The sequence below is a fragment of the Puma concolor genome, chromosome D4 (genome assembly GCF_028749965.1).
Source record: "Puma concolor isolate L17-30 chromosome D4, mPumCon1.1.hap2, whole genome shotgun sequence".
Taxonomy (NCBI): Eukaryota; Metazoa; Chordata; class Mammalia; order Carnivora; family Felidae; genus Puma; species Puma concolor.
The window spans coordinates 75,172,492-75,193,376 of record NC_141679.1 but is presented as its reverse complement, the minus strand read 5'-3'; the positions used below and the strand labels follow the sequence as shown (position 1 = coordinate 75,193,376).

General features: G+C 51.9%; 1 protein-coding gene across 5 annotated transcripts in view; it reads left to right on the top strand.

Moving 5' to 3' along the window:
• WHRN (whirlin) overlaps positions 1–20,885 on the top strand; it is a 97,081-nt gene that overhangs the window by 60,648 nt on the left and 15,548 nt on the right. For 4 of the 5 annotated variants that reach the window (XM_086683818.1, XM_086683820.1, XM_086683817.1 and 1 more), the window contains exons 4-7: positions 14,747–14,949; positions 16,026–16,062; positions 17,261–17,473; positions 18,245–18,454. In XM_086683818.1, the coding sequence (XP_086539944.1) occupies positions 14,747–14,949; positions 16,026–16,062; positions 17,261–17,473; positions 18,245–18,454 (663 nt within the window). The remainder of the gene's footprint in view (positions 1–14,746; positions 14,950–16,025; positions 16,063–17,260; positions 17,474–18,244; positions 18,455–20,885) is intronic. The other variant, XM_086683821.1, reaches the window with a different exon arrangement.

Below are 20,885 nucleotides of genomic sequence, written 5' to 3'. Positions count from 1 at the left end.
TGCTCTGTCTCTCTCTGTCTCAAACATAAATAAATGTTAAAAAAATTTTTTTTTAAATAAATGCAAAAAAAGTTTAGCTGGAGAAAACTAAAAATACTCTACAATATTATTCTTTATGGTTTTAACTATCACTGTATGGATATACCATATGGTATTTGATCAATTCCTAGACATTTAGAAGGGAGTCCAAATAATTATTATTATTTTCAGGGGGGTAATTCTTTTGTGTAGTTGTTGATGGGGTTCTTGAGCAAACGGCTCAGCAAGTATTCTTGAGACATCGCTGGTGCAAAAAGGTGATTTATTAAAACATGGGGACAGGACCTGTGGGCAGAAAGAGCTGCACGGGGGCTGTGAGGGGTGACTGATTATATACTTTAAAGTTAGCAGGAGTTAGGGAGAGCGTTAAGTCTCTAAGGAATTTGAAAGCAAGGCTTTCAGGACCTTGAGGGGCTAGCTGCTGTTAAGATAAGGTTGCTTTTAGTCTTTAATAAAACAAAAACATTAAGGAAGTAAGGCAGCCATGAGCTGCTTGAGGAGGGTCACGCTCTGTGTGTTTCAGGTGTCTGACAGAGGGCTGCATGCTGTAAGATTTACTTCAAGCTACATTTCTCTTGCCCTTGTGTCCCTCATCAGTTGTGATGACTTTCTTGGGGTTCATTCCTAGAAGTAAAGCTGCAAGGGTTTTTGCACCATTTTGCCAAACATTTCTTAGCAAGTTTGAACCAAGGTGGCCCCAGCTGGCAAAGTGCCGGGTGTCCCTTTAACCCTTCCTCACCCAGATGGGCTGTTCAGTGTTCAGCTGTATTTGGCTGAGTGCCTACTGTGTTTTGAGTGCCGCCTACGTAGTAGGCAGAATAGAGGGCCCCGGGGGTGTTGTCTACCTCCCCCCCCCCCATCTGGGGATGTGTCTACATCCCCAGAACCTGTGACTGTGTTAGATAATACGATAAAGGGGAGTTAAGATTGCAGGTGGAATTAAGGTTGCTCAGATAGATGGGGAACTGATCCTGGATTATCCAAGTGGGTCCAGTGGAATCACAAGTGTTCGTAAAAGCTGGGAAGGAAATCAGAAGAGGGGACCAGAGAGATGGCCATGGGAGAAGGACTTGGCTGGAAGAGGCTGGTTCTGGTGATGGAGGAACGGGCCACCAGCCAAGGAGTGTGGGTGGCTTCTAGAAGCTGGAAAAGGCAAGGAAAGGGATTGTGTCCTAGAGGAACACAGCCTGCTTCCATCTTGATCTTAGCCCAGTGAGATCTGTGTCAGACTTCTGACCTGCAGAACTGTACGATAATAAGTTTGTGTTCTTTTTTTTTTTAAATTTTTTTTTTTTTCAACGTTTATTTATTTTTGGGACAGAGAGAGACAGAGCATGAACGGGGGAGGGGCAGAGAGACAGGGAGACACAGAATCGGAAACAGGCTCCAGGCTCTGAGCCATCAGCCCAGAGCCTGACGCGGGGCTCGAACTCACGGACCGCGAGATCATGACCTGGCTGAAGTCGGACGCTTAACCGACTGCGCCACCCAGGCGCCCCAAGTTTGTGTTCTTTTAAGCCACTGGTTTGTGGTAATTTTTTCACCTATAGTTTGTATGGGAAACTAACACAGGATGTACCGTATCCCCCAACACCCGCAGGTGCTGGCCCTCAGGAGGGGCTTGGTTCCCGTCTGCATGGTTCTGTGTTCACTCATTTGCCCAATCTTACAAGACACAGAGGTGATTTTAGAATTGCCACATGCATACCTCTGGGCAAAGCAAACCTCCTAAGCTGAGCTTCTGCAATTTTTGCAGTTCCTTTTGTCTTTAAACAGAGGGTCTATAGGCAAAGGATGATGTTACTTGCATTATTTCTTTTTCTTCTTTAGCTTGGTTCTGTTATCCGTTTGAAACAGATTTATTGGTTTCTCCTGAATTCAGGAGGGATTTCCCCATCTGTATTGATTTAATTTTACATTTTGAATAACTGAAACATCAAAACTATTCCCCAAAAGATGTACTCAGTGTATCACTTCTCCCCCTCTTCCCCCCCTCCCCCCAGGGGCCAACCCCTCCTTGGAGGTCACTAAGTAAAGCAGATTGTGTTCTGTTCCTGATTCTTTGTGCAAGTAACAAGCAGATACTTGTATACTTTCTTCTTTCTTATTGGATAGGTAGGGCGCCATAGATATTCTTTTGCCCTTGATTTTTTCAAAATTGAGTATCCTGGCAATCCCAGCATGTGAGCACCCAGAAATCTTTGTCATTCTTTTTCACAGGTGCGTGGCCCCCCAACCACGTGGCTGCACGGTGCCTCATTCAGGCACTCCCCTCTCTATGAGCCTCTAGGCTATCTTTTCTGTGTGTTACGGTTACAGTGTTGCAAGAATAACTGCACATATGTATTTTCTTTTGAATTTTTTTAATGTTTTCATTTATTTTGGAGAGAGAGAGAGACCCAGTGGGAGTGGGGGAGGGGCAGAGAGAGAAGGAGACACAGAATCTAAAGCAGGCTGCTGGCTCTGAGCTGTCAGCACAGAGCCCGACACGGGGCTTGAACTCACGAACCACGAGATCATGACCTGAACCGAAGCCGGCCGCTTAACCAAGTGAGCCCCCCGGGTGCCCCATTCTTGCTTTTGGCAGTGTACCTTTCAGGCACATTTCTAGAAGTGGGATTTCTGGGTCAGGTGGTAAATACATAGTATATAGTTTGTCGAGGAGTACCCAGGCCCACCTGTAAGTTCTGCTCTACCTGCATTCCCACGTGCCTGCTTCCCCACCGCTCACCGACAGGTATTGTCCTGACGGGTATTGTCCAGTTTGTAACTGTGTCCAATCTGACAGGTGAGAAACAGTATCTTGATGTAGCTTTATCTTGTAATTTTCTTTATAAGTGACCTTAAACATCTTTTTTCATGTGACTAAGGACCATTTTTAATGGCTTTTTTTTTTACCTTGTTCATGTTTTTTACTGTCCTTTTGCTATCAGAATTTTGCATCTTTTTTCCCCTAAAATTTAAGAATTCTTTATATATTATAGTGATCAGCCCTTTATCTGTGATCTGTGTTACAAATGTTTCTTCCTCCCTGGTTGTCATTTTCTTTTGACTTTGCTTATCAAGTTTTTTTTTTTTCAGTGTGAAAGTTCCTTTTTTTTTTTTTTTTTTTTATCATTTGGCTTAATAATCCTTTCTTTTGTTAAATCTGAGTTCTCTTTAGAAAACTTTTCCTTAGGCCCAAGATACAGAGGATTGTACCCATTTTTTCTTCTAATACTCGTAAGTACATTTTCCCCTTCGGATCTCTGATCTGTTTGGCATTTATTCTCGTGTAGGGTATAAGGTATGGATCCATATTATCTCTTTTCCAATGGTGACATTCTTGTCCCTGTACTATTATTAAAAGCCCAGCTTTGCCACAGAGATTTGCGACGTCACTTTTATCATATAATCCACCCCCATGTGTCTGTGGGCCTATTTCTAGTCTGTTTTCCTGTCTGTTCTACTCATGAGTCTGTGCCCCACCATTCGAATTACAGAGGCTTAGAGCAGACATTAGTATCTGGTACATCCTCCCATATCTCTTCCGTATCAGAGTTTTCCAGCCATTTTTGCATTTTGATTTTTTTAATGCAAAATAAAAAGTTACTAGAGTCCTTCTCAGAGCCATTTTATTTTTTTCAAGTTTATTTATATATATTAAGAGAGACAGAGACTGCGTTGAGTGGGGGAAGGGCAGAGAGAGAGAGAGAGAGAGAGAGAGCATCCCAAGCAGGCTCCGTGCTGTCAGCGCAGAGCCAGACCCCGGGCTTGACCTCACGAGACTGTGAGATCGTGACCTGAGCCAAAACCAAGAGTCGGATGCTAAACCAATGGAGCCACCCAGGCACCCTGAGAGAGCCGTTATAGATGAACAGGATGATGGAGCAAAACAGTACAAAGTTCCCATATATCTTCCTCCCCATCCTTTCCATACTCAGTTTCCCCGATTGTTAATGTCTTAGGTGTGGCACACTTACTGCAATGATGAGCCAGTAGTGATGCCTTTGTTACTCTTGTTATTTGCTATTTAAATTCATAGTTTACTTTAGGGTTCACTCCTGGTGTCATACAGATTTTGGGTGTTTTATTTTTATTTTTTATTTTTTTATTTTTTTTAATTTTTTTTTCAACGTTTATTTATTTTTGGGACAGAGAGAGACAGAGCATGAACGGGGGAGGGGCAGAGAGAGAGGGAGACACAGAATTGGAAACAGGCTCCAGGCTCTGAGCCATCAGCCCAGAGCCCGACGCGGGGCTCGAACTCACGGACCGCGAGATCGTGACCTGGCTGAAGTCGGACGCTTAACCGACTGCGCCACCCAGGCGCCCCATGATTTTGGGTGTTTTAACGATAAATGTGGGATGTCACGTATGCACATGTTACAGTATCAGACGGCAGAGGGTCACTGCCCTAAAAAAACACCTGTGCTTTACTTATCATCCCTCCCTCCTTCCCCGGCCCGCAGCAACGCTGATCTCTTTTCTGTCTCCATACTTTGCCTCTTCTAGACTGTCACAGAGTTGAAATGTACAGTATGTAGCCTTTTCAGACTTAATTACATGTGCCGGTTTATTCTTTCACGTGAACTTTAAAAAAAAATTTTTTTTAATGTTTATTTTTGAGAGAGAGAGAGACAGAGCGCGAGCAGGGGAGGGGCAGAGAGAGAGGGAGACACAGAATCTGAAGCAGGCTCCAGGCTCCGAGCTGCCAGCACAGAGCCGGACGTGGGGCTCGAACTCGTCAACCGCGAGATCATGACCTGCACCGAAGTTGGAGGCTCAACCGACTGAGCCACCCAGGCGCCCCTCACATGAGCTGTTATATCAGCTTACCTAACAATAGCTTGTTGGTGTTTTCACTGGGAGAATGTTAAATTTTCAATGGAGCGAGAAAGGGCATCTTAAGGATGCTGATTCATTTCCAGGAACAGGGGAGTTTCTTTCTCTTTGTCAAGTTGATTTGGAGTGTTTAAAGCTCTCATTGCCTAGTTGTCGCACACTTCTTGTTAAGTTTATCCTTAAGTACTTCCTGTCTTCTGTTGCTACAATAAATGGGGCTTCCCCTGCTGTCACATCTTCTGGCTGGTTACTGCTTCTGTGTGTAAGGGTGTGGGTTTGCACTTGAGAACTCGGATTCTTGAAGGCCCACAGCAACGCGAAGCAGGTGATAGGGCTGGGTCCTGGGAGGCCCTGGGCCCGTGACGTCTCTTCTCTACTCCCGCCCCATGTTCTGTCTCCCAAAATGAGGGACTGAATAAGTGTGTGCCGTTTTCCAGGGTGTAATTCCAGCTGAAACAAAGCTGTGATTTGTGTTCTTACCTCTTTGCCTTCCATTTGATTGAAAAAAAGTGGGGGTGACGGATATTCTTCCCCTGCCGCGGCATACAGAGCTGGACTGCAAGCTCCCAGCTCCCTACATGCCCTGGCCTTGTCAAACTAAACCTTTATATAAACGGAAAATGTCACCTGCCTGTCTGCAGACACCAGAAGGGGCAGGGGACTGCTTGCCTGTGTGTATGCTTGTTCAGCGTTCATTGAAGTGTTTATTCACTGGCTTGCTGAGTCTGTCAGGCATCTATTTGTTGGGTGCCTCTCACAATGCCATGCAAGGCACACTGGCCCTGAACTCAGTGCTTACAGCTCAGCATGATCTCACCCGTGGTGAGTGCTGTAGGGCATGCTGCCTGGTGCTCTGGGTGGGGACCAGGTGTACCTGCCTTGGGGGGAGGAGGTGGCCAGAGAAGGCTCTTGACTGACACCTGTAGGTTGACTAGGAGTCATCTGAGTAAGGAATGGGGTCGGGGGAAACTTTGGGCAGAGAAACAGCATGTGCAAAGGCCCTGGGGTGTCCAGAGGCTCCATCCGTTCATAGAACTGAGACATAACAAGTGTGGGTGGATTGGAAAATGCCTGGGGGAGAGAAGCGTGAGATGGATTAGCAAAGTAAGACCCCCCTTTCAGGGTAGGTAAGGGAGCTTAGTAGTCTGGGATGTTTTAAGGAAAGTATGACAAGACCAGATTTGCAGTTTAAATTGATCCCTTTGCTACATAAGGAGGTATATGAGTTAGGGTTTTCCAGAGAAACGGAACCAATGGGAGACAGAGAGATAGAAAGACAGATTAAGAGAAGTAAATTGAGATGAAATTTATTACAGGAGTTGACTCATGTGATTATGGAGACAGGGAAGTCCTGCCATCTGCCATCTGCAGTCTGGAGACCCAGGAAAGCTGGTGGTATAATTCGGTCCAAGTCCAAAGGCCTGGACAAGGGGAGCCAATTATGTAAGTCCGAGTGTGAAGGTCCAAAAATCGGGGACTGGTGATATAAACCTTGGCCTGAGTCCTCAGGTCTGAGAATCAGCCGCACTGCCTTCCAGGGGCAGGAGAAGCTGGGTGTCTCAGCTCAAGCAGGGCGAGTAGATTCACCCTTCCTCTGCCTTCTTGTTCTCCTCCACATTGGTCTCTGCCATGCACCTTGCTGAGGGCAGACTTCATTACTCAGTCCGTCACTTCAGGTGCTCATCTCTTCCTGAAACCCTCACAGCCACACCCAGAGATGATGACTTCCCGGCTCTGTGGGCATCTGTTAGCCCAGTCAGGCTGACACATAAAATTACCCATCAGAGGAGCGTGTGGGAGAGGATGTTGAGTGTGGAAGCAGGGAGGCGGGTTTGGAGCCGTGACAGTGGTCCAGGCGGGGGTCCCTGCCAGCCAGAACCTGGGTGCCTTAGTGGAGACGGACGGGAGTGAATGGATTAGAGACTGTTTCGGAGGGGAAGGGGACAGCTTTTTGGAGGTTTGGGGATTGAGCACCGGGATGGGAGCCCTGTGGAAATGAAGCTGGTGTGACTAGGGGAATGCATTTTTAATGTTATGTAAATTTAATCCATTTAATTTTAAATAAGTGCGTACTGTATTAGACGGTACGGATGGAGAATATTGCCATTATTGCAGAAAGTTCTTTTGGACAGTGCTGGTCGCAAGTGCCTTTAAGTCAACCTGATGTTAAATGGGCAAATACAAGTCTGGGGCTCAGAATAGCAGCTGGTCTAGGTTCAGATCGTACTGTGCAACTTGCTTGCTGGGTGTCCTTGGACAAGTGACTTCACCTCTCTGAGCCTCACCACCCTCCTCTATAAAACAGGATATTCCATTCCGTGCCTGGGGCGGTGCTGCGTAAGCTTAGAGCTCAGTTGTGGGCAGTGGGGTGGATACCTGTTACTCCCCCTGGGTTTGACCTTTGTAACTGCCCTGATAGGTTTACTTGGATGTCAGACTCTCCTCTGGAAGGAGCTCCGGATTGGTTTCTCCACCGAGACTCTGACTTTGATGTGGAGTACAGCCTTGGGGAAGTGCTTTATCCTTTCAGGTTTCAGCTTTTCCATTGGCAGTGTGGGCGTTAGAGCAGACCGTCCTTGAGGGCTGCCCTGTTCCCTAATAGAATAAGCAAGCACCCACAACAACTGAGCTACGGTCAGAAGAAGGAACCGGAAGGAGGAGGGACCTTCCAGAAGTCAGCGTGCAACGGCTTTGCTGGTTCCATCCGTGGTATTTCTGGTTGGGTCCTGCCTCGTGAGAGCGCTAAACCAGAGGCTTGTGTGACACGCTCGCCCAGGCCCAGCCCGTGCCCCCAGCTTGCTCCAGGAGCTTTCTGAGCATTTACCTTGACCTTTTCCTTCCTTCCTTCCTTCCTTCCTTCCTTCCTTCCTTCCTTCCTTCCTTCCTTCCTTTCTTTCTTTCTTTTAATTTGGACAAGGTTTACTGACTTCTGAACTTTTGGGAAAAACTAATGTTGTCTCATTAAAACTGCATTGCTCACTTGTACCAAAAAATACCCCCTACAAAAACCTGTTAAAGTTTCATGCCTGGCACAGAAGACTATTAAAGACTCATAATTGCAATAAAATCCTTTAGTGGGATTTGAGTCTTCCTTGTGGTAATGCTACAGTCAGCGGGGTCCCCACTGGAAGCTGCAAAAGCCATTTCAATAAAGGCTTCGGGAAGGAGGCAAAGATCACCCTAAAACTGCTTCCGTCAGGGTCCTTGCCCGGCGGCCGGCAACGGGGCATGTGTGCTGAGGGGACGGACTCCCAGATCCAGTTGTTAGCAGGTTTCTGTCCTGACTCCCCCTGCTGGGGGGCGGAGGGGGTGGAGCTCAGAGCCTCTGCCATCCTGCTACCGGTTCTTCTGGCTCCTCTGTTTTCAGTCCCTTCACCAGGCAGGAATAGAGCACCTACCGTGTGCATGCCGAAAAGCCCATGCTTTGGGCTCAGGGGCTCAGCTCAGGGGTTGAGACATGGAAGAAGAATTGAACACAGAGGGATGGTCTGGTTTTTCCTAAAGGAGTTGTGACTGGCTCGAGCAGGAGCTTTGCAGGCGGGCAGAGTGAAGGCTAAATCCCAGCCCCTGGTCATTCCGCTTCCTGGCCTCAGTCTTCTCATCTGTAAAATGGGGATAACGCTGTGTGCCTCGGAGATGTGCTCAAAATGTGTGATTCGAAGCTGAAGGCGGGGCCCAGGGAGGAGGCAGGTGAAAACAGAGAGTACGGTTTTGAGAGTCCCAGAGGTATTTGAGAGCCACTTCAGGGGTACACGCATGGTTTCTCAGAAACGCAGCTAGCATTTATTAAGCACTTACTGGATGCTAGCTGCTGTTTTGCCTGCTTTTTTTTTTTTTAATTTTTTTTTTCAACGTTTATTTATTTTTGTGACAGAGAGAGACAGAGCATGAATGGGGGAGGGGCAGAGAGAGAGGGAGACACAGAATCAGAAACAGGCTCCAGGCTCTGAGCCATCAGCCCAGAGCCTGACGCGGGGCTCGAACTCCCGGACCGCGAGATCGTGACCTGGATGAAGTCGGACGCTCAACCAACTGCGCCACCCAGGCGCCCCTGTTTTGCCTGCTTTATATGTGTCCATTCAGTAAGTGTGCACTCAGCACCTACTGTGTACCAGATGCTGTCTTAGGTGCTGGGGCTACAGTAAAGGCTGGATGAAGTCATTTAACCCTGAAACCTATAAGGGTGGGCACTGATGCTATCCCCATTTTCCAGAGAAGGTGACTGAGGCACAGAGAGAGTGGGGAATTCACCCAGGTCACACAAGCAGTAAGCGGCAGAGTCTGGGATTAGACCCAGAGGGCAGGCTCCTGTGTGTGTGCCCCTAACCACACGCCACAAGCCCTCCCGCTTAGTGAGAGGTGGCCTTGTTCGTGTTTTGAGGGAAGATGGGCTTAGAGCAGTAGACGGATTCCCCTTGGGTCTCTTAGGGACAAGAGGGGACCACCACCCGCTCCGGTGGGTCACTCCCAAGCCTGCTGACCACTTTCTGCTGCTCCTGAGTGTTTCTGTGCCTTCCTCAGACCCAGAGGGAGTGAACTCCCACTTCCTGGCGATGGGTCAAGTTCAGGGGAGACCAGTGTTCTGTCCTTGCGGAGTGTCCCAGATCTGAGCCTGTCACTTGATGGGCTGTTCACGACGGGAGGAGTCTTTCCTCTCCCTGAAAAGAAAGGGCATCCGTGGCCCGCCCCTTGCCCCTCCATCACTGGTGATAAACACGGTGGCCATGGTGACAAATCAAATTAAGTCGCCTCTATCCGTTTGTCCTTCCGTGCCCTCCCCGTCGGCATCCTGCTTGCAGGCTGGACAGTATTAGACACTCGGTCACACTGCATGGGTCTCTCCTTCTCCAGGGGTCGTGTCCCGCTGAGCTCTGGGCGGTGTGGGTGTTTTCGTGGTCAGTTAGCCTCAGAGTCTGGCCTTTGCCTTTGCCTCACTCTGTGGCCCTAGCCACGTCCCCGTGTGGTCTGGGCCTCAGTCTCCCCATCTAGGAGACCCTTTGGAAGGCCCTGGCAGTCATAGTATCTTTGCCTCTCTACTTGTTGCCTCGTTTACCCGCGTTGTCTAACTCAGGGCTGGCCTCAGCGGGTAAGAGAAAGTAACAGCGCAATGAATAAACACACAAAACTCTTAGTTTCGGGAGGAAAGAGCCCGATCAAGGTCTTTAAACATGCCACCTCCCACTTCACGTCGTACAACCCAAGGGGAAGGGGCAGCGAATGGGCACGAGACTGGGACAGTGGGGAGGATGGGTTTCTCCCCTCCCGTTGCCATTTACCGAGCCAAGACGTGCTGAGAAAAAGGTGGCAGTGGCGCAAAGAAGCTGCAGAAAGCTGGGCTCAAATGCTGGCTCTTTTTTCCCATCCTGTGTGACCAGGGACCCTGAGCAAGTGGCTTAACATCTCTGAACTCGTCCCCTGCGTTTGGAAAGGAAGCGAATGAAAGGCGATCAAAGCCCACCACACGCTGCTGGTCCGGTTGGATTCTCATGGCCTCCTGGGCCTTGCTGGTAGTTTTGAGCCCATTTCACAGAGAGAACACTGAGACTCCGTGCACTCAAGAGCAGTGCAGGGCCACACTGCGCCTGTTTCACCGTCAGCAGGCTTCAGAACCGGGGCCCTCTTCCTGCTGCACCATGGGGACGGGACTCTACACCCCGGCGGCCCCATGTGGCTCTGAGAAGCCAGGGAGGTGCTGCATTTGTTCGAAGTGGCTTGTGGACTCTCAGTGACGGTGGGCAATGCAGATCCCTGTGCTGACAGGGCTGTCGGACCTGGGAAGCTTTCCGTCAAGTAGAGGATGTGAGAAGCGGGCACAGAGACACAGGACTATCTCAGACCAACTCAGATGCCGTGGGCGGCTGCGTGGGCCCCCGAAGCCAGCCCTGTCTGGAACTTCGGTTTTGAAACAGACCCTGGGAGAAGAAGAAAGACCGGAGAAGATTGGAAGGAGATGGAAAAGGTGGGCTCACGTACCCTCATCCCATGGGGGGTTTCCCCAGTACGACTCCTGTTTCATACCTGTTCCCCAAATGGGTCACACACGAGCCCCACACTGCCTCCCACAAATCTGGTAGAGACATATTTATTTAACAGGCATGAAGGAAAAATAGGACTAGCACGGCAACCTTGTGGTTTCATGGATGTTAATCTTAGGGCGGGGCTGGAGGAAGTAGTGTGGGGGTAATTCACAGGGCTGAATAAATGACAGGTGCCAGGCTCAAGGCCGGGAGAATAACTGGAGTTTGGAAGCCACCGTGCTAAATCAGCGGCCCCCCCATGGTTACGGATAATACACCCCAGAGTTGTCAGATGAGCGAATCAAAATATAGGATGCCTGCGGTGCCTAGGTGGCTCAGTCGGTTAAGCGTCTGACTTTAGCTCGGGTCATGATCTGACGGCTCGTGAATTCGAGCCCCGTGTCGGGCTCGGTGCTGACAGCTCAGAGCCTGGAGCCTGCTTTGGATTCTGTGTCTCCCTCTCTCTCTGCTCCTCCCCTGCTTGCCCTCTGTCCTCTCTCTGTCTCTCTCAAAAATAAACAAACGTTAAAAAAATTATATATATATATATATATATATATATATAGGATTCCTGTTGAAATTTAAGTTTCAGATACACCATGAGTACTTATTTTTTAAAAAACATTAATTTATTGTTGAGAGACAGAGTGAGACAGAGCATGAGCAGGGGAGGGGCAGAGAGAGAGGGAGACACAGAATCCCAAGCAGGCTCCAGGCTCTGAGCTGTCAGCACAGGGCCCGACGTGGGACTCGAACCCATGAACTGTGAGATCATGACCCGAGCCAAAGTCAGACACTTAACCGACTGAGCCACCCAGGTGCCCCACAGTGAGTACTTATTTTAGTGTATATACATCCCATGCAGAGTTTGAGATGTTCCCCACCAAGCCTGTCTGGAGGGCTGGGTAGACCTCATGGAATTGAGTTGTCCTTCCCCCGGCTCCCCCTCCCCAGGACCTGCAGGGAGAGGCTTTTGCACAAAAGGATGTCCTGACATATCTGGTCTCTCAGATGCTAGTTCCTTTAATTAAACTGCTGGGATGGAAATAAAGTGTGTGAGGAAGATTAAAATTGATTCCTTTAGCTTAACAAAAGCCAAAGCTCTTGAGAGAGATACTTAAGGAGCCAGAACCCTTGAGCAGAGGGAGAGTGCAGGCTGGGCTGCAGCCCAGAGCTGTAGGGGCCGGTGGGTTGGCCGAGCGGGCCTGTGCAGAGGGCCGAGGTGGAGGCGCGAACACATGGTGGGCCGTGTCACAAGGTGGGGGCAGGGGGCTGGAGGGTGCTGGAAGCGCCTTCCATCCTCAGCAAGGCCCAAGTGCCCGCAGAAGTTCTTGTGCAAGCTCTGCTGCTAAGCATCTGAGAAAGCCAAGCCAGAGGCCAGGATGGGGCTGCGGAGGTCAGGGCGGGAAGTGGCAAAATCTTTACCTTGTTGCATAAGCACTTATTGAGCACTTGCTGTATGCCATGCCCAGAACCAGGTGTTGGGTCTCATCTCAGGCTCTTCTCAAGGAGACCAGCTGGGGCTGCCTAAGTTCTCAGGAGCCTGGGTTCACACCAAGGGAGCCCAAAGATGCAGAAAGAGACCGAGAATTGGAGGTATCTCTGGGGACACTGGGAAACGACGCTGATGCTGTAGGCATGCAGAGGAGGACAGTCCTGGGGTAGCACCCCATTTTTACGCCCAAGGAAACCGAGGCACAGAAGCTTTTGGGGGATTTGCTTGAGCTCACAGGGCATGGAAGTAGCAGAGTCAGGCTTTGAACCCGGGTCTGATGTCTTTGAAATCCTTAACCCTTAGTGCTCTTCTGCCTCCTGGATCGTGGGGGGTCATTGAGGTTTTGGAGCAGAGAAGGATGTCATGCGAGCAAAAAGTCGAGGGCAAATTAACCTGGCGCCAGGGCTGAGGCCAGTTTAGAAGTTAATGCGCGGAGGAGGGGTGCTGGCTCAGGAACCTAGGTGTGAGGAGAGGGAGACCCAGGTTGGGGGGCCCCCAGGGGTGGGGGGAGGTGAAGATTGGGTGACACCTGCTGAAGGGTTACCAGGGGGAATAAAGGCAGAGTTGACAATGGGGTGGGTTTTCAGACCTGGGTGCTGCAGGCAGGGCTGGGGAGTGACGGCAGGATGGTGGCTTTGAACGCGTGTCCCCGGGCAGAGCTCCTGACGGCAGCTGAGTAGGAGAAGGCTCTAGGGCCTTGGGGCCGTGCCAGCGTGGGTCTGCCTGCCTCCTTTCCACTAGCTCTGTGACCGCCAACTAGTTACTTAACCTCTCTGAGCCCCCCGTTTTCTCTCCGGTGGCGTGAAGAGCAGTGATACCTCCTTTGCAGGATGTTGAGGATATTAAATAAGGAAAAAATGTACAAAGGGACGGACAGGGTACTCGATGCACAGTCAGCATCTGGTGAATAGTGGCTTGAACCTGGGGCTCCAGGCTGGTGTCCTCTTCTGGGCGCCGCAGAGATGGTCCTGGTGCTGGGAACGGGTGTCTGACTTTTCATTCATTGGATGAATTTTTGTCGAAATCTCACTGTGCGCCGGGCCCCGGGGACCGTGTGGAGAGGCTGATGGGAGAACCCAATTACAGCCCCGAACTGAGCCCGCTCTCGAGTTGGAGCAGCAGGAGAGCAGGGGCGGGGCTGTCTTGCTCAGCACGGTGTCCCCGCACAGAGCCTGGCGCCTGGTAGGTGCGAGGTATATGTTGAAGGGGCTCGTGGGGGCAAAGGGGCGGCGGGCCTTCCCAGAGCACGTCCACGCTGGTGCAGAGGGGAGACGCCAAGACTGAATTTGCCTCCGCTTTCTGTACTGGAAACTCCCCACCTGCAGGCGAGGTGTCGAAGGAAGGACAAGAAACTGGAGACCAGGGTTCTGATCCTCAGCCTCGTCATTGCATCTTCTTCTCTCCTCCTTTTCTTCGAAATTCCCAAGTGGCTCGCCTTTTCCAAATTCTGCTTTGAAAAAAGCTGGGGAAACCCTCTCGGGTTGATCCTGTGCCATAAGCAGGCTGGGAAGCTGGAGAGAAGGAAAAGAAGGCAGGAATGATCTGCGTTAGGAGGATGCCCTTCAAGGCCCTGATGGGGAGCAGCCCTGGGCGCCCCCTGCAGGAGAAGCAGGGAAGAGAAACACCCGACCTTCCGTGTGGACCATTCTGGGAGTCTATCGGATGCCCCACCTCACTCTAAGCTGTCTTCTCCTCCAGCCTCTTGTAATTCTGTCTCAGGTTTATTTTTATGGGGCAGCTACTTTTTTTCCTCTTATTTTTTTTTAAATCCTTTCACTAATGTGAAAAATGTGTTTTTGCATTACAAAATAAAACTGTCTACTTGTTGTAAGAATCCAAGCAACATGTTATTGCTTTAACGGGAGGCTACTTTTCTCACTTACTGCTTCTTTCGTGAGTAAATGAAACTGTTGTTTGCATTTTAAGGAAACATGCTCATGCCTGAGGTAAACATCTCAACCCTGTAGAAGTGAGAAAGGAAGTAATGGAAATATGCCTTCACATCTGTCCCCGAGTCCTGCCCCCCCCCCCCGTATCATCCCCCACCAAGCCTCTGGGATGGTTGTTTTCTTCTAGATAAGGGGACCCCCAGGAATCTTGTAGATCCACCTCTCTAAATCATTGCTAGGTCGAGGGGAGGTAGTCCTTTCTAGTGACAGGAGCATGGGCTCAAGATCAGGATGGGAAAGTTGACTCTGCCATTGACTTGCTGTGTGACCCTCAGGCATCCTCATCACCTCTCTGGGCCTCCGTGACTTCCTCGTCGGGCTGGCCAGGCGGAGAACCGGGATCGGGGCTCTGAAGCCCCTGGCATGAGTCGGTGTCCTACAAGCAGCCCAGGCATTACTCTGTTGTTTGGTGGTCTTGGCAGGTTGGGGACCAGATTCTGGAGGTCAACGGGCGGAGCTTTCTCAACGTCCTGCATGACGAGGCGGTCAGGCTGCTCAAGTCATCCCAGCACCTGATCCTGACGGTGAAGGACGTCGGGAGGCTGCCCCATGCCCGCACCACTGTGGATGAGACCAAGTGGATTGCCAGTTCCCGGATTGGGGACACCACCACGAACTCAGCAGGGTCTGGCAGCACTGCTCACTCTGAGCCCCAGGACCGAAAGCCAGTGATGCCCCCTCCCATCCCTTCAGCACACCCCGATCCCTAAAGATTCTGAGAGCCTGGGGTCCCATCCCAGGGTCCTTTGCATTTGTAAGACGTGACCTTGGGCACATCCCTTCTCCTCTCCTGGCCCATTTCCCATGGAAAGCTGAACTGCATAAGCCAACTCTCTTATCCTGTATTTCCCTGGGGCAAATCACTTAACTTAATCCTGGGCCCTTAGATGCTTTGTCTGAAAAGTGGGGAGCATAACCCCTGCCCCCATCCAGCTCTGGGAATGAGGAACCCTGTGAGTCACCCGAGGAAAAGGGTCGTGGGAGTCATAAAGTGACCACAGTTGCTGATGGCTGTGTACTTGCTGATGGCCTCACGCGTCAGCTTTGGGTTTCTAATCAGAAGTCTCGGACTGGTTGGTGGCCTCCCGGGCCAGATGCACCCAGAGCGTCTCCTTCCCTTTCTTCCCTCCTCTCCTGTCTCCTTTCCTTTTCACCAGCACGGTATCATAATTTTTTTTATTTAGCTGCCAACATTTAAAAAGGCATCCGGTTTCCCATCAAAAAACAAAAACAAAAACCCTGACTTCTGGCTGCTGCTTTAAAATCAGGAATTCTAGCAGCTTGAGCACATGTTTCTTCATGAAATTGGGCTGGAGCTGAGCTACACCTGCGAGTTGCCTCTCTGGGTCTCCAGTTGGCCCCTGTCCTCACCCACACTCCCTAGGGTTGGCCTTGACCCCGAGGCCACGGGTCTTTTGCTGTTTATTGTCTCCTGTCCTTGTGTTACCTGCCTGGTCCTGTAGGGCTGCTGAGCCAGGAGTTCACCTTGCGTGGTTTTAGAAATGCTGCCCCCGTGCTTGATGAGGGGGCTGGAAGCCGCTCATCTGCCCAGGGGTTCCTATGCCCTTGAGTAGCCCCAGCGAGTGGAGGCCATGGTTCTCTCAACACTTTTGCTCACCCTGCTCCAGATTGGCCTTTCCCTTGCTGGTGCCTGTTAGAACTGCTCGGCCATGCAGCTGAACACGTTTGTCTTTCTCGTAGGTTTCCTGGGGATCTTACAACGGAAGGGACAAACAAGGTAGGGAGCTCTCCGTCATTGGTTGTCTGTAGCTTCTTCATACACCCCCGTGTAGGGGGCTCCGGGCCTGGCAGGTGCATGGAGCCACTCACGTGCATGATCTCATTTCATTTGAGCAGCCCGCCGACTGTCCGTTCGTCCGTCCTCCCTTACATTCCTCACACATCTGTGAGCACCACCAGGTTCCAGGTACCAGGGCTAATGGCACTGAACAGAAGAGGTCAATTCCTGCCCTCATGGAGGAGGGTATACCTAGTGAAGGAGACCCCCACACGTAAAAAAAAATCCTGCACACGTGTCTAATCACAGAAGACGTTCAGTGCCATCAGGCAAGGTGCTGGGGAGTGTGGGAGAGACTAACAGATGGGACACCTGATTTAGGTGGTGAGAGGCAGAGGGGCGAGTGAGGACTCTGTGAATCGGTGACACGATACTCGGGCTGTGAACTGAATGTTACATAGGAGTAGCCAGAACAAAGTCCGGTCCAGGAGCACGAGGGGACAGCATGGGCCAGAGCCCCGCTGTGCCAAAAAGGTGGCTTGTTGGAGGCAAGGAGAGTGTAAGGGGGTGTGGTGAGCGAACAGGAGCGGGAAACAGAGTGACCGCAGGCAGGGTCCCCAGATCACCTGGGTGCTCTGTGGGCCCGTAAGAGGTTTGGCATCTAACCACGGAAAGGCTTAAGCTGGGGAGCAGGACGACGCGATTCCTATTATTACAAGATCATTTCAGCAGCTCTGCATAGGTGATGGGGAGGCAGAGGGGAGGAGCGGGGACACCCTCCCCCCCAATGGCATCTTAGTCACACCTCCCAGTGACGCCTAAGGCAGTGGCGAGGAGGGGGTGGAGAGTGTGTGCAGATCTGCACCATATTTTGGAAGTAAGGTTACTCTTATCCCCAGTTTACCAAGGGAGATACTGAAACCTGGAGAATAAATTGGGAGCCATAATAAAATTGCTCGACTCTGATTGGTTTCAGGATCTGATGAGATAACGTATGTCAAAGTGCGGGGTAAGACGTGAATGCCGTTTGCACCTGCACACGGCCTCTTGGTCTGAGAACGGACCTGTAATTAACGTCTCCTGCAGGTGCACCGGGTAGGCCGAGGCCACAGAGGGACCCACCTCATCCCTCTGCACTGTGGCCACTTGGCCCCAGACCAGTGCAGAATTCCCAGACCCCCGTCTTCCTGTCTTTCAGCTGGGATTTTACAAGGGCCCGGCTGGCTCCCAGGTGACCCTGAGCAGCCTGGGCAACCAGACGCGCCTGCTGCTGGAGGAGCAGGCGCGGCACCTGCTGAATGAGCAGGAGCGAGCCACCATGGCCTACTACCTGGAGGAGTACCGTGGCGGCAGCGTCTCCGTGGAAGCCCTGGTCATGGCCCTGTTCGAGCTGCTCAACACGCACGCCAAGGTGACCCGAGCCCCTCCAAGGGCAAGGCAAAAGTCCTCCAGGGCTCGGCATCCTCCCTGCCTCCCTCCGTCCCCCACCCCTCTGCTGAGAACCCACAAAGAGTCGGGCTGAAACAGCCCTGGGCAGAGACTGGTGACCGAGGCAGCCAGGAAAGCCAGCCCATAGACTCCTGGGGACATAGTCAGTTAAAGTCCCCGGTGATGGGGGCCCCAGTGAAATAGCTGTCAATGCTGAGCATACATTTAGAGTCATCTGGACTGCTCTTCAAAAGCAGTGCCCGGGCCCCACCCCTCGGGCTGGTTAACTCCATATATCCATGGATGGGAGTTTGCCACAACTCCCGGGCGATTGTGCCATGCTGCCAGCTTTGAGAACCCTCCTCTCGAGGAAGTCTGGGGTCCAGAAACTGCACAAAGGAAGAAGTGATTAAATCCACTGGGAGCAGTTGCATGCGGGAAGGCTTAAGGGAAGGGCATTCTGGGTGGGAGGGACAGCCAGGGGCTTCCCGGTGTGTTCAGGGAGCTGCAGTCACTCGTGCTTGCTGGTAAGATGCCAGCGAGGACAGGGTGAGAGGGAAGCAGGAGTCAGATGATGCTGGCCTGGCGTTCAGGGTATCCTGCTTGGACTTCTTCTAGGACAGTGGGGAGTCACAGGGGGTTAAGGAGGGAGGCCAATGGTCTAGTTGGCACGCAGGTCATTGGGGGTAGCAGGGGACAGGTCCCATCTGCTGGCGAAACCCGGGCTGAGTGCCCTGTTTGTCCCCATGCCCAGTTCTCGCTCCTGTCTGAGGTGAGAGGCACCATCTCCCCCCAAGACCTGGACCGCTTCGACCACCTGGTGCTGAGGCGGGAGATCGAGTCCATGAAGGCAAGGCAGCCCCCGGGCCCTGGGGCCGGGGACACCTACTCCACGGTCTCCTGCAGCGACACGGGCTCATCCACAGGCAGCCACGGCACCTCCACCACTGTCAGCTCGGCCAGGGTGAGCTGCCCCGGCCCTGGCCCTGGCCCTGGCTCGAGGGCCAGCAAGGGTGGGGCGCCAAGATACTGGCTTTGCAGTGAGACCGACGTAGGTGTGAATCTCAGCACCACCCCTTAGCAGCTCTGTGCCTTGCCTTTCTGAGCCTCAGTTTCTTCCCTGGGAAAAAACCCCATCATCGCTGAGTGCCTGATGCGTGCCAGGCACGGCTGTGGAAGACAGCGAGTGAACGAGGCAGATGTGGCCCTGCCTCTTGGGCTCACGGTCGGTGGGGGGGGGGGGGGGGGGGGGAGTGGGGAGGGTGCGCTCAGAGAGAAAGGAGAAAAAGACCGGTAATGAGACAAATAGAGAAAATAGTGACAGTCGTGGGAGGGTCCCACAAGAAGCCGCGGCAGTGCATTCAAGGTGGTCACAGTGATGGCATCTTCCCCGAGATACACCTTCTTGTCTTTGGAACCCACCCTGACTCGCCAGCCCTCCAGAAAAGCATCTGTTCCATCCTGGGTTCTGCCGCCAGGATGCTTAGAGGCAAATTAATCCCAGGAGGCTTTTGCAAGAAGGGGCAGAGAAAATGCCTTGCTGCTTGGTATGGGAACCAGGTGTCGCCGTCTTTCTGGTAGGAAGAGCGGGGCTGGAGGTCAGGAGAGTTGGAGTGGCTCATGCTCTCCTTTCCTGTCTCTGGATCATTCCTCACCACTCTCCTGTGGAAGGGGCAGGGGAAAGCATGTTTCTCAAGCACTGCTGCTCCCAGACGCAGAATTGGGAGCTCTTACAGGTGGAACTCAATCGACTCGGGACAGACGCAGTTAGTTGTCCTGCTGGAGGAACAGGAGCTGCAGGGGTGCAGTGACATCCAAGGTTGCATACCGGTGGTTAGGGGGCATGGATGAGCTTGCACCCACCAGGAAACGGCCCTGGGGCGGCGCCCTTTGCTTTGCAGACTCCGTCTCCCAGCGTGGCTTGTTTTTTGTTTTGTTTTGTTTTTAGCTCTGAGGATCTGAGTTTCTGGAGCAACTTCTATTCCTCTGCTTCTTACCCCTACCATTCTGAGTCACCTTCCTCCCCAGGAGTCCTTGTCCCTTCCTGGGGTGACCAGGAAGCTGCCAGGCATTCCTCTAGGGCTCTGGATGTGGCTGCATTGGAAGCAATGTCACGGTCCAGGATGAGCAGATCATTTCGGGGACAGGGAAGAGGCTGTTCCCCTCCTGGGGCTGTGTGTTTGGTTCTGTGCACATGCTTTGATGTGACACCCAGGTGATGAGCAGGTTTCGGGTTGCAGGGACCTGGCCCGAGGGGCCATTTCCCTGTGGGTCCGACTCCACTGAGATTGGCCTTGGTAATGTCCATGTGGGGCTTCAGGAGCCATGAGCCAGTGCTCTAGAACCAGGGGATTGCAGCCTGTAATTCTGGGGGTGAGAGGTCCAGTGGGTGGGATGGGGCGTGTTCTAGCCTGGGAAGCAGGAGATTTAGGTTTAAGCCCTGGCTTCTCTGGGCCTCAGTTTCCCCACAGGTAGAATGGCCCAAGGTCCTTTGCCCAAGGCTCTGATGGCAGTCAGGGTAACTATTATGCCCAGCTGAGTGCTCTCCTGCAGTGGCCTTGCCCCAGCCCCGGGGTCTCCCCCATACCTGGGAAGTGCTGGCCCCCCACCCGTCTTGGCTCCATGCTTTACCGCCAAGTGCCTCAGTTTCCCCACTTGCACCGGGGCAGTGATGCTGCTGTGCCCAGCTTCTTGGGAAGATTAAATGATGAGTAATCTCCCTATTGGCACTAGCATCCCAGAACTGCCGTCCACACCCCTAGGGCAGGTGAAGCCTCTGCTCTTAACTGACTTCCCCCAACCTGGCTGGAGAAAACCACTTTGAGGATTTGTGTCTGCAGCCTTGCAGATACTTGGAGCCTTCTGGAAAGCACTGGGCTGAGGATCTGCCACCCCCCTCCAATCTTATCCAGTCTCAGGTGCTCTCACATGCACGGCGTGGGGCTCTATCCCTCAGACTGAGATCTTTGCTGCCGGCATAGGGCTTGGGCCCCTCTGAAATCCAGGTTTTCTCTGATCCAGTCTCCTGAACAAGGTCCTCCTTCAGGCTCTGCCGTTCATTAACACGTGTGACCTTGGACAAGTCACTTCTCTGAGCCTCAGTTTTTCCATCTGCCAAATGAGGGTGATGACCCAGCCCTGCCTGCTGGCAAGTCCCAGGGTTGCCCCAAGGGGAATGGCCATCTTCTGACAGGGGTTCTCAAGGACAGGCGTCATTTCTGCAGAGCCCTGGTGGCCCCTGTTCCCTTCAAGGAGGCAGTTATACTGAAAGAGTCCCAGTTATAGCAACAGAGCCTTTTCTTCATCCGTCTTTTATTCCTGCCCAAAGCATTTAAAGGAAATAGAAAAGGGGTTTTAGAGAATCGTGTTTATTTTGCCTTTCTGTGTGTGTGTGT